Source organism: Hipposideros armiger, unplaced genomic scaffold, assembly GCF_001890085.2.
Source record: "Hipposideros armiger isolate ML-2016 unplaced genomic scaffold, ASM189008v1 scaffold_1153, whole genome shotgun sequence".
NCBI classification, from domain to species: Eukaryota; Metazoa; Chordata; class Mammalia; order Chiroptera; family Hipposideridae; genus Hipposideros; species Hipposideros armiger.
The window spans coordinates 386,216-399,543 of NW_017732503.1; the positions used below are offsets into that span (position 1 = coordinate 386,216).

The following is a 13,328-nucleotide window of genomic DNA, read 5'->3' on the forward strand; positions in this document are numbered from 1 at the left end:
GAGGGCAGTGTCACTGGCCCTCATATGTGGGATCCGAACCAGGAGCCCTCCGGCATCCCAAGCCAGTTCTTAACCATCGCGCCACTCGGCTGGCCCTGATAAGGTTTTTGAGTCATACCAGTTTTGCCAGCAGCTTTTCAGAGATGACAATTTCATACCATGTTGGCTGTTCTTAGCTAGTGGGGTTTTTTTTAAGTGAAGCAATTCAAATAGTGGATGTATCAGACCGAGAATTATGAACCTGCAGCTGTAAGAGATCAGAGCAGACATTACAGCCATTACCGGTAATAGGAAGGGGTTGATATTACAGGCAGCACACATGCTTGTAACCTGAGTTTGTAATATATGTGAGGTGAAGCATTTTCAGTGTTTCTTAGCTTATATTTAATTTTGTTTTTGTAGATCACTAAAAGCAAAGAAATGTGCCTAATCTATTGGTATTTTGCGTGGTGGTAGATGAGAGTCCCTGAAACCATATTTTTTACTTTTATTTGCTATTTTATGATTTAGTCTTTAAATGACCATTCAAGAGAAATGTCCACCAATAACTTTTTGAATGTGCCTGTGGTGAAATGAGAAGCTGGTGAACAATGACTGTCTTCCCTCATGTCAGTCACTGCAATATCCTCTCCAATGCCCTAAGGACTAGTTACAACTGAGTTCTCATCTTTTGGAACAGCCTGTGAAAAGGTAGATTTGTTTTAGGTCCTTTTGGGGAAAGTAATCATGTGCTCTGTTATCGCTCCTCATATATACACTTAGCTTAAGTACTGTTTTGATAGTTTGGGGGAATCTCTAAAATTTACTTGGCAGTTTTGATGGAGTAAAGGAAAGTCAATCATCTCTACATTCGGGGCATTTAAAATACATGAAGAGAATGATACACTGTTCACAATAGTCAAGAGGTGGAAGCAACCTAGATTTCCACTGATGGATGAATTGATAAAGAAAATGTGGTGTATACCTACAATGGAATATTAGTCAATCTTCAAAAGAAAGGAAATTCTGATACATGCTGCAACATGGATGAACCTTGAAGACATTATGCTCAGTGAAATAAGTCAGTCACAAAAGGACAAATACTGCTTGATTCCACTAATGTGAGGTCCCAGAGGAGACAAATTCATAGAGACAAATAGTCTCTATGATGGTTGTCAGGGGCTGGAGGAAGCAGGAGATGGGGAGTTGTTTCATGGGGACAGAGTGTCAGTTTTGCGGGGTGAAAAAGTTCTGAAGATTTGTTTCAAAACAGTGTGAATGTACTTAGTACTGAACTGTACACTTAAAAATGGTTAAGATGGTTTTTATGTGTTTTGGGGGTTTTTTTTTTCACAATAAAAAAAAATTCTCTCCCTCCCTTCTCAAAAAAATTATATAGCTAGTCATCGTTTTGTTTTGTTTTTTCTTAATTGGGAAAGTTAAAATTAAATGCTTCAGATACCAGTATTTGAGGGTGGGAGGCTTAAGTCATTTGAAACTTGAACAAGTGCATCTGTATCTGTGAGCCTTCAATCATACGGGTGACATGAAAGGCTTATACTGTGATTTCTAAGGCTACGTCCACTGCTAAATTTCTGGGGGTCAGCATTTCCCATACATTCCTGTCCCTTGCTTCTTCATTTGCAGACACTTACTGATACATTCTAGAGCAATTATTCTATGTTCAGCTTTCTTTGACCATTTTCCACTAAGATCTGAACTCTATAGTTTAGGCTACAGGTGAGCAAAGTTGTAAGCCAGCAATGTATTTATACCATCATGAATTCTAAAAACTTCTCTCGGTCTAACCTTTTTGCTACAAGGAAAGCGGAAAAATTGATTTTATTAAGGTTGCTAGCACCTCTGCTATTCACCTTCCTCCCTCCTGGCAGGGGGTATATCATTGGTACTGGAACATTATCTCTAAGCAGAACATTTTCTTTCAAAGAAACTGAAATAGCAGTTGTGAAGCAGTAATGTCCTAAGTGATAGGCAAAAAGGAAGATGAAAATGCTTTCCTCAAGCCCCCCCCCTTCATGCTGATGCTCATTTCTTCAGATTTGACTTTCCCCTGCCCCCGACTGGCTTCTCAGCTGCAGTCAGCAGAGTCTGCTGGATAAATCAGGTGCGCTGTATACCTTCCAGTTCTGTGCCCACAGTTTCTTTGCCTATACAGCTACTGAGCACCCACTTTGTGCCATGTAGTTATGAATTGGGCCCTGTAAGCTTTCCGGAGGCAAAGTTGGAATGGAATTATGAGGTCCATCAAAACCTGGTTTTTTCTCATTTTAACTCTGGAGACAAAGTCCCCCTCTTCATTCTGGATCTCATCTATTATTCACGCATTTAATAGAACAGAAATATATAATAGAGTTCAAAAGTGTATCATAGTAGTAATTTCCTCGATATCTATGTAGATCAGCCAAGATTACATCAAAAGATCAATCTACATATTTAAAAAACAGTAAGGCAGGCAGACGCAAAGGAAATTTAAGTATCTGTCTTAGACTGTAATAAAAATCCTCAGGAAATCAACATGAATTTATATATGGTGACCAGGTTGCCCTCTAAGTGAACCCTATATCCTTCAATATATGAATTCTTTCAATAGAAATGAAAAATTCGTCCAGCTCCTGTCAAAGTTTAAGAAAGGGCAGTGAGAAGGGTTGTTTAGTTTTATAGCTTAGCCTATGTATGACATTCATTTTTTTCAGTCTGTTCAGTTTATAGTTCCTCAGCAGCTATGAAAAGACTTTATATAAGAATTTCCCTCGCTCTCTACTTTTTCTAGAAATCCCAGTAAACCCTCAAAGCTGAGGCAGTGATATCCCACAGTTGGTGTTCCTGTGGAAGAAACACCTCTCTGTTGAAGATTGCCCATTAAATTTGCTTGGTTCCTCCAAGGTTGACATGCACAAAACAAGATTCCCTTTCCTTTGTAGACGAAGCCTTTCTCACCTCTGCATTTTTAAACTCTAATAATAGGTCTTTTGCATATTTCCATGTTCAAAAGAGCTCAGGAAGAAAGCACTAGTAACCCTACTTAGAGAAAGCTTTTGTATGCGTTCCTTTTGGGAATTTGTGTTATCCTTCTCCCATCTAGTCTCCTACAGTTGTTCACTTGTGAATTCCTTGAACTGTTTTTGTTTCCAAAGCATCTAAAGTGGAAGTAGACATCATGAACTCGGGAGCAGAAAGGACATTGATCACCTAGGCAAGAGGCACAGGTTCGAATCTCAGTTCTAATAGCAGCATCCTGTGTGGTCTTGGGCAGATTGTTTCTTTGCTTATTGCCCATGTCTGTAAAGAGACGGTTTTATTGATGAAGATGATGGTGATGGCAGCAGCGGGTGCTTGTTGTTAGTGGATTCCTTGTGCTCTCTCTGAGCTGACACTGTGTACTCAACACTTTGAGTGTGTTGTCTCAGTTTCTCCTAACAGCAGCCTTGTAAGAAAGATGCTATTGTCCTTGTATTAGAGGAGGACATTTAGACTTGGTGTGTTTGAATAATGTTCCCAAAGACACACAATTAGAAAAACGGGGAGCCCACATCTATTCTCACCTTTTAGCCAGTTCTTAGAAGAGGGATCACACTGTGGGTGGCCTTATCTTAACAGAAGGTAAACAAGACTTTGGAGATGAGAGAAGGCAGGATGTGTATTTCTTTTTCTAATTGTTCATTTAGAACTCTTTATTAAAAGCTAACAGCTTCCCTTCTGGAGGCTCCTGAATAGTTTATCCCTAGGGACTGGTCCCCTTTATAATTTCTTACAAAATACTCCCACTCTCTCTGCCTTCAAAAGGAAAAAATACAAAACCACCTTCTGAAAATGTTAGCATTCAGCCACCTTATTTGAGAAGTGTTTGCTCAGAATTTCCCGGTGGATCCGAAGGTTGCCTCCCCATTCTGCTCTTCCTGAAGAGCTGTCACCCAAGTGCCTTTCAGTGGAAACCTTTTGTCACCTTACTGCTTGGCTTGTCCCTTCAAGTAATCAGAGTTAATTCCAGTCATGCTTATGCAGAACATCTTCTCCCAAGATGACAAAGGAACAATGTCACATCTCCTAAGAAGGCCAATAGAAGGGGCTCACCCTTGTTTATATTAATTTGTGTTTTCTGCACCATATCCTCTGAGATGCGGGGCGATACTGACCCCCCTGTCTAGTGTGTTCATGAGAACATGTACTCATTTCCTGAGCATTTGATACCTACAGTTGAATTTTTTCAAATTTGATGGGTTTCCTCTGTGTATATATATGAAGGCTAGTTTCATTGGTGCTGTTGGAAAGATTTCTCCTCATATATCTGTCAGTATAAAAAAAAGTTGTTTTATTCAGAGATATAATTAGAGTGGTTTGTAAGAGAAGAGATTTTGAGCACGATACACCTAAATTTAAATCCTAACACTTATTCTGTAGTCCTCTATCCTTAGTCATGATATTTAACCTCTCCTAAAACATTATCACCATTCAATTTTTCTACTAAAGACAAAGGAATACCATTCTTAAGTTAATGTTAGTTTTGTACTTGCTATGTTTTTGAAATATCAGAAATGAATGGTGTATCAGAAATTTTGTCTCTTCTTCAATCTGGTAAATAAGGCTGTCATTTTACGGATTGGTCAGTTATAAATAATCAAAAAGCTTTAAAAATTCTCTAAGATGTGGCAGTATAATAACCTGAGTTTTATTAAAGTAGTGCATGCTTAAATCAGTATTTTAAATATTATCCTCTTCAAACGTTTCCACTTTGTAGAGCCTAAGAAGTACTTCTCCCTGCCCATCTCACTTCCTCGGTGTAGTGAAAATAGCACCAACTCCAAGGCCATATGATTCCCCTTCAAAGTCTATCACAGATTAGCAGTTGCATCACCAGAAAGTCTATGACACTTTAGGTCTCATCTACAAAAAGTAAGAAATTGGCTGCACTGGTTTCCAAAATCTCAAATAGCGCAAGAATTTCTTTATGAATCTGCTATATTTAACAAACCTAAGTTTAACGGCCATGTTGAGATTCAACTAGGGGTTTCTTTCGACAGGTCATTCCTGAATTTCACTAATAAGTGAGTGCATTCCAGAATTGCCTACACAGAGCTAGATGTGCCATTGGAGCTCAGCAAATCCTCAGTCCCTGATGCTGGCTGGCCTGGGAGCCAGCAGAGACGGCTTCTGCTCCCAACCTGCTGGCAGCTGGCAGGCAGCCCTCACATGCCAGCTTCCTCCGGTAGGTAAAGGCAGGGTCACGCAATGGCTCGCTTAGGTCCCTCTCACGCCTGACATTTGCTGATTCCCAGAATAATTGATAATGATTGTTAGGTCCCAGAAACATACCTGTGAATGCTGGGTTTTTGACCAAGGGTGAGTTATGTCACTGACCTTCTCTATTTACTAAATTGAATTTTAAAAGAACTTGATTGCCCAGATCTCACAGACAACAGGTTTTGTTGAGCGTGGGGGAGTAAGTGAGTTACATAATACTGAGTTATATAATGCTTGTTCTTCATAGTCAGCCTTAGCAGGGGAACCAATTTGAGAAAAGCCTTTGGTGATACTTCATAAGAGCTTTTCACACCCAGTGATAGCAGGAATGTTTCATGGATCATGGTGACTTAAGGGGCCTGTGACCTGGGAACAGAATCTGCCCTTTCATGCAGGTGACAGATTGTACAAACCTCATTTACTAATGAGGTTTCTTCTCTAGGACTCAACAAACCTGAGAAAGGGGGGGTGGGAAAGGGGAGACCGTAGAAAGAGAAAAATAAACCCTCTTGCTTTGAACGAGGCTGTATCTTAACAGTGCCAAACTTAGTGTTTCGCTTTTTACAATAAGTCTCAGGTATTAATTAAAGTTTGCAACTGTTTGTAGCTGTCTGTGTTTTTCATAATATTAAAGTAGTTTTCTTACTGGAAATATTTTTTTCAACTTAGCATATTTTCTCCTACAAGAGGTTGACCACTCTTGTGTTCTGTCCTCCTTAGTTTAGGGAACTGTTAGGAACACAGCTGGCTCATGCCTGTTTCTGTCCCCTGCGGAGCCTGTCCCATGGGCGGTCATGCTGGACATCCTACCTTGGCAGCACTGCAGTTGCTTTATGTATGGAAGCACTTGAGCCTGTCTTCAGCTGGACTGCAGGGTCTTTGAGGGCTGGGCCCTCTATGTCCGTCGGCCCATCCCAGCACAAGGCACCCAGTGAACCCCTTTCCGCCTCCCCCCGCCTTCTTGCGTGCGGAGTCTTGTCCTCTGGGCCACCAAAGCACTGACTTGTGACTGCAGCATTTATTACATGGCTTCGCAGTGGCGTGTTACTTAGTCATCTCTGCCTTTCCAGAGAGATCGGGTTGTTTTCTTGTTCACCGTGGTTTTTCCAGTACCTCGTGCATACAGGAAGCGCTCTATGAGTGTTTAATAAAGGCAAGGCAGCGTGGTAGGGAGGGGCAGAAGGAAAGGATTTAACTGAAACTCAGAAGGACTGGTTCTCGCCCAGGCTCTGCCTCTGACTCGTGGCATGAGCAGCGACTTGGCCTCTCTAACCACAGGTAGCTACCTACCCTGTGTGCGTGTTAGCATCCTTGTGAATACAGCGTGCGATAACGCGTTCATGCCATCTGACATCGCAAAGCCCCTCACCTACAAGCTAAAAATCCTGCTTTGGCTGAGGAAGTGGTCATCTCCCTCACCAGAAAGGAAGCCATGAACTCCTGGAAATGAGTGTATCCACTCTGCCAGAATAAGCTGAAAACAAAAGGTGATCTGATGGGGCAAATTTTAAAAGTATACTACGAGGCTGTTGAACTCTTCACATTTTCTTCCCCTACTGGGAGGCATGAAGGCCGTGGGACTAGGGAGTCAGACAGGCGTGGCTTAAAAGCCGGGTTTCACTTCCTAGCTTTATGACCTGAAGAAAACGACTTCCTGGGGAATTCATTCTCCTGTTCTGGAAAACAGGCATTAGTGTTCCCACTCTGTAGGGAAGTGAGAAGACTGAAAGAAAGGTGTTTGTAAAGCATGCAGCACAGTGCCTGGCCTGTTAAATGTGCAAGAAATGAAGATAGCTGCAGCTTCATCCATGCTTCAGATTGTTTTCCCCATGCATCTTTAAAAACCTTAAGTGCTGAAATAATGGAGATGTGTCAGTTTGCTCGCAGACCTCCAAATGGGCAGGGAGGGAATGGCTGCGGGTGCCTCTTTCAGGCGGGCCTGTTCTCCGGCCTCATCCCGGCTGGCTTCTTTCTACAGGTTTTGCTATTTTGTGCGCTCTTGGCATATGGTCCTTGATTATATAAATCAGACTTTCTCAGATGCTTTTCAGTGGTTTAGGTAGAACTGGGTAAACTAAATTCCAAATGACAGTTTCTGTATGAATATTTATCACATGCCGATAAAAGCATATCCACTGAGTAGACCTGGGAAAGCAAAAGGGAAATTCAGTCCTCTATAATCTTACTTCCTTATTTTAAACATTCTCGTCACATTGCAGACTGTAGGCAATGAACTAAAAGAACTGCTATAGGAAAATAAAAATAGCAGGTAGGGCAAGTTGGTGTTTGGAAGTTGAATAGGAGTTTCCAGACCCAAATACAACATGAGGGTTAGGGAGTCCCCACACCAACAAGCAATTCTTGGATGCCAGCAGGGTGTCCAGTGAATTCAACTCAATTCTGACCCTGTGTACCCAGAGATAGAATTAGATTCTGTAGGTTAAGGATTCAGTCCTACAACACTGCTTCCCACCCCAACACACACACACACACACACTCTCCCTCTCTCTCTCTCTCTCTCTCTCTCTCTCTCTCTCTCTCTCTCNCTCTCTCTCTCTCTCTCTCTCTCTCTCTCTCTCTCTCTCTCTCTCTCTCACTCACTCACTCACTCACTCTCACTCTCGCTTACATCAGAAGCCAGCCGCAAGCCCAGGCTTCTGACCAACTGGCGACAGATTGGAGGTCCCAATGACCCATTCCAACTCAGGATGCCAATCACAAGTCTGGGTTGTTACCTGTCAGCTTCTTACTGACTGGCTATAAATCAGTGGTTCCCACAGTGCTGCCCTTCTTGGATTTGATTAATTTTCTAGAACAGCTAATGGAACTCAGAAACATGTTACTTGTTTAAAAAGGACATAACTCATAACATGGAAGAGATGCATAAGGTAAGGCATGTGGGAAGGGGCCCAAAGCTTCCATGCCCCTCCAGGTGCTCACTCCCTGCATCCCCACGTGTTCCCCCACCCGGCAGCTCTGGAACCCTGTCCTTTTGGGGTTTTATGGGGGCTTCATCATATGGTTGTAGTTGATTGAATCATTGTTCACTGGCAATTGATTCAATCTCCAGTCTCTCTTCCTTCCCGAAGGTGGGGAGGAGGCCAGGGGCCTGAAAGTTCCAACCCTCTAATTACAGGTTGGCTCCCTTAGCAACCAGTCCCCATCCTCAGGTGCCTCCAGAGTCCTCATTAACATAACAATGGAGACACCTTTATCACTGTCACCACTTAGGAAATTGCATGGGGTTTTCAGAGCCATGAGTCAGGAATTGTGGACGAAGACAAAATATATATGAGAAATATATTTTTGGTCATCTGAATGACCAAATATGTATTTCTTACGAATCACAATACTGCAGAAGTGAAAACTGGGGGTGCCTTAATTTGAATAAGTAAAGGTGTCGTCAGATTCAGGAGATGGGACATGCAGAACCGGAAGCCCCTTAGTAGACCTAGGAAGCAGAGCAGACTTTATAGGCTGAGATCTGATTCCACGGTTGTCTTTCATCCACACTCACGTTCATGGAGCAGTACCTGATAAACATGGTGGACTTAGCAGGGCTTGGATGAGATTTGCCTTAGGTTTCTGTCATCCCATCTCAGAGAATCTACTCCTGAGCATTATGGAGTGTCCATTGGAATGACATACCTGAGTAGGGACCCAAGGGGCTGAGAATGGTCTGTACTTGAAGAACGTGTTTTCTAATGACAGATAAAGGGCAGACCTCACATGTATGTTTTCAAACACATGCCTGCACAGAGGGAGACGAGTAGTAAGACGTGCACACGTGGCTTAGCTTGTTTGGGTTTTTCTATCTGTGTCTCCTTGAGCACAGGGACTGTGTATCCCCACACTTCCCACAGTGCCTTACACACTGCGGGTGCTTAGAAAATGTTGCCGAATGACTTATGCTTTCATTTTAAAGGGCTACATTATATATTATTCAATTTCTTAGTAGTGGCTTAGTTTCATTCACTCTACTTACAGAAAAACTTTTATCAGCAAAGCAAAAGTTTTACTTGAGCTATCAAAATTTTCTCCATAACATGGAACAATAATTAAAACCATACTTAATTATAATAGTTCTGTCTTGGAGGGCAAACTGTAGCCCTGACATACATACAAACTCATGACAATCTATTCATATTTTCTTGGAAGAATCGGCCAAAGCCATTTTGAAAAGGCCTGTTAGAGTAAGTAGTTCTTGGCCAAAGATTTGAACAAAAAAGATACCTTGCCGAGCCAGACTATGTTCTTTCCATCGCCTGTGTTTTCTTCTGGCAGCCTCCTGGGATGATCTAAGGTTCATATGCTCTCTGTTTCTATGTGAGGAGGTTGCAGGTTGGGAAACGTGCCTGTCCGTGATAGGTGGAGAATCAATGTCAAGTCAAGGAAACCAAGTGCCGCATAAGGAGTCGGGCTCTGCTTGCCTGTCTGTCAGTTTCCAGGCCTTCCTGGAACACAGGTGTTATAAACACGGAAATGCTCGGTGTGATGTAACTTCCCCGTCTTTACCCAGTGGGACATCTCTATTTATGTGATTCAAACCTGCCTAAAAATGTAGGAAGATCAGATGTGGTAATGTTCTTGCCCCCACTTTGTTTAAACAAATTCATCATAAAAATTTGGATTACCAAGAAAATGTAATTAGAGATTGAATATCTGTGAAAGCTAATTCTGGTTATGGTTATTCGCGGACTATGGATACTAAAAGCGTTAACATTTCACTATCTCCTACTGTGTGCCACGTGTTGTGCTGCGGGCATGGATCACTTCATCTACAGCTCCTCTGCAAGTTTCCTCATTTTACAGGTCAGGAAACTGGGGTTCCAAGAAGTGAAGACACCAGCTCAGAGAGGTTAAGGAGCTTGGAAAGCCATAGCCAGTATTGGTTGAAGCCAGGATCTGAGCTGAGGTCTCCATCACCGTACCTTGTTACCTCACAGTAGCATCCTTTAGTTGCATTTTAATAAAATGAATTTTATAAAACTTTGATTCAGATATACAATTTTGTAGCTTTGGAAACCCCTTTCAGCTGAGAGCCAGCGAGTGCCCAAAGTCAAGGAGTGGGCCTCTGGGGAAGGCAGTCACAGCCCCGTGACTTGTAAATCATACGCCCTGGGTCCTCAGGTGTACACAGAGAGAAATGAGGTGCAGCAACCCCAGCCCTCAGAACTCTTAGCCCTTTACTGGTGTCTGGATCAGAAAGAAAGTGTTCCCTCGGGAGGCAGCAAGCATCAGTTAAGGAGGTGAGCCAGGAGGAGACCCAGAGCTGAGCAGAAGGCTGAAGGGAGGATTAAACTTGCCCAGTGAAGTGACTCACTCAAATGAAAGGAGGTCAGACCCCCCACCCCCCAGCTAATGGCCATTTGAGGCTTCGGTGTGTTTCCAGGCCATTGTCAGGTATTTCACATGTTTGGCTAGATGGGGAAGAACATGTATGCCTGTGCATGTGCGTGTATACACAGTACCAAGGTTTGCCTCAGTCTTATACCCCATCCTTGTAGTAAAAGAAAACTAAGTGAAGACGAGTGCATTCCACATCATATCCCCATATTTACTCATGTATTCATCTGTGATACTTTAAATCACACACTGGGAAGTTTTCCATTATCTGAGCACTTTGCAGTATTTCCAAAGAAAACTATAACCGATCTCACAACAGCTGTGATCTGATTCCCCAAGAGAAAGAAATTTTTAACCTTAATTTTAAAACGTTTTGTGCCAATATGTTGTAGTACACTTAGAGTTTAGGTCAACCCAACTTTCTGTTTTAAACTAGGTTCCTGGGGGGTCCAAAGGCTTCCTGGCCTTGGTGAGATCTTCAAAGACAGGACTTTCACCTGATGCTGGTGGTTCTCGGCCTTGACTGCACGTTGGAACCACCCAGGATGCTTTCACAAATCCTGATGATCAGGCCATTCCCAACCAATGGAATTAGAGAATGTGGGAGTGGAACTCAGGCTCCAGTATTTTTGGAGCTGCCCAGGTGATGGCAGTGTGCAACCAAGGCTAGGAACCAGTCATTTATACTGAACTAGGAAGGGCCCCTGAGTGGGCACCCCACCTGTCACCCTGCTCAGAGAGTGTGTTCTCCAGAAGGTGGGTCCTATAGGCAGGTTGTCTTTGATTTCTGTGATTACTGATCTCTGGATCTGTCTAAATTAAACCTTTGTTCTGGGGATAGTTTTTATTCTAGTATACTTTTACAGACATTAAGACTTTCTTATAGATTAAACCATGAAACTCTTACTGCAACTGAAAATCTCACTCGCTCACATCAAGAAAGACAGTGTGTACTCCTGATGATGCTCTTTGGTTTGGGCTGATGTTGCAAGACAGTATTCTTAACAAGTAGAATAACAAGGCTTCGTGTCAAAAGAACAGCAGAAGCATCTCCTCAGGAGTACACACCTCATCTCAGGGGGGAAGTTATTTAACATTCTTTTGGGGGTATTTTTTAGCATGCATGCGGGTTTGCTGCTCATATAAATTGTATTTCATCCATCCTGCACTTCTGGTTGTCACGTAAACCCTGGCAAAGAGAATATCTGCCATGTCCTGAACGAGGTGTGATCAAAAACTATGGTGAATGTTTAAATTTTTTTTTTTTTAATTTTACAGTAAAAGACACATTGCTATTAAACTCCCTCAAAATACTCCCTCTCTCTTTGAACACACTTATCCCATCATTCTTGCCATTTTCTGAAGCAGTCCTGGAAGTCCTCTTTCGTGAGTGTCTTTAATTGCGCTGTCCTGGCTGCCACAAAAGTCCTGAATTGGTTTAAAACGTTTACCTTTCATGGTCATTTTGACTTTGGGGAAGAGCCAGAAGTCACATGGTGCCAGATCCAGTGAATAAGGTGGATGAGGACACACCATAATGTTTTTATTTGACAGAAATTGCTGTATCAGAAGTGATGTGTGACACAGAGCATTGTCATGATGGAGGATGAGCTAAAGACACTCACAAAAGAGGACTTCCATAACTGCTTCAGAAAGTAGCAAGAATGATGGAATAAGTGTGTTTGAAGTGAGGGGGAGTATTTTGAGGGGGATTAATGGCAATGTGTCTTTTACTGTAACAAATTTGTTTAATTTCAATATTCACTGTATCTTTTGATCACACCTTATATCTTCACAGCAGGCATTTTCCCAAGTCACATTCCAAGTGCAGGTAAAATTACTCAGGAGGTCATGCACCTTCTCCTTTTTCAGGGGGGAATATATGGAAAGAAAAGATTAATACAGCTGTACACCAAGAAAGAAACCTGTAAAATTTGTTCCGCCTTTCCAGATAGCTGATACGGGTATGGCCTCTGCTCTGCCTGTTGTGTAACTGTCTGCAGCCCTCAGCTGCACTGGTTTCTTCACCATCTCTCAGGTCACCTTGGGGACAGCACAAGACCAGTGGAAGTGTAACAGGGCAACAACTTTTGGAAGCTGGCCCAATGACACCTGCTCGTGCACTGGCCAAATATTCTAGCTCTCAAAGAAACCAGACATTAGGGCTTAAATTGGGTTGGGTTGGCCGGGCTAGTCCACCACATTTTTCTCAGGCAGTTCTCTGGAAATTTCCTAGTCTGATTTTTCTCAGCTCCAGGACCACTCAAGGTTCAGCCCATTGATGAAACTCTCTGACACAGTGTCAGTCTAGCAAAGTAATCTGTTCTTCTCTAGTAAAGATCAATACTGTGTAGATTTTACTAGGCTGTGTTCCTCAACTTGCTGGAACACTCAATGTATGCCTTTTTTCTTTAACAGTTTTATTGAAATAGACTTCATATCCCATAAAATTCACCCAAGTAAGGTGTGAACTCAGTGGCTTTTAGTATGTTCAGAGTTGTGCAACCGGCACCACAATCATTTTTGGAACACCCATCACCCAAAAAAGAAACACCATTCACATTAGCAGCAAGCCCACGTACCCCCAACCTACTCTCCCCTACCCCATGACAGCCACCAGTATACTTTCTGTCTCTATGCATTTACCTATTCTGGAAATTTCATATAAATAAAATTTATATTTGTGACTGGCTTTTTCCTCATAGCATAATGTTTGCAAGGTTTGTCCATGTTGTAGAAAGTAT

At 42.4% G+C, this 13,328-nt stretch overlaps 1 protein-coding gene across 9 annotated transcripts in view; it reads left to right on the forward strand.

The window, feature by feature from the left end:
• Positions 1 to 13,328, forward strand: part of LYRM4 (LYR motif containing 4) — a 159,774-nt gene that overhangs the window by 60,802 nt on the left and 85,644 nt on the right. Inside the window, exon 3 of one of the 9 annotated variants that reach the window (XM_019632563.1) lies at positions 10,051 to 10,116. The exons of 6 other annotated variants lie outside the window; for them this stretch is intronic. In XM_019632563.1, coding sequence (XP_019488108.1) covers positions 10,051 to 10,101 — 51 coding nt within the window. In that variant the 3' untranslated portion in view covers positions 10,102 to 10,116. Of the gene's footprint in view, positions 1 to 3,134; positions 3,195 to 5,018; positions 5,149 to 10,050; positions 10,117 to 13,328 lie in introns of those variants that run through there. 2 more of the 9 variants (XM_019632567.1, XM_019632568.1) reach the window with 2 other exon arrangements.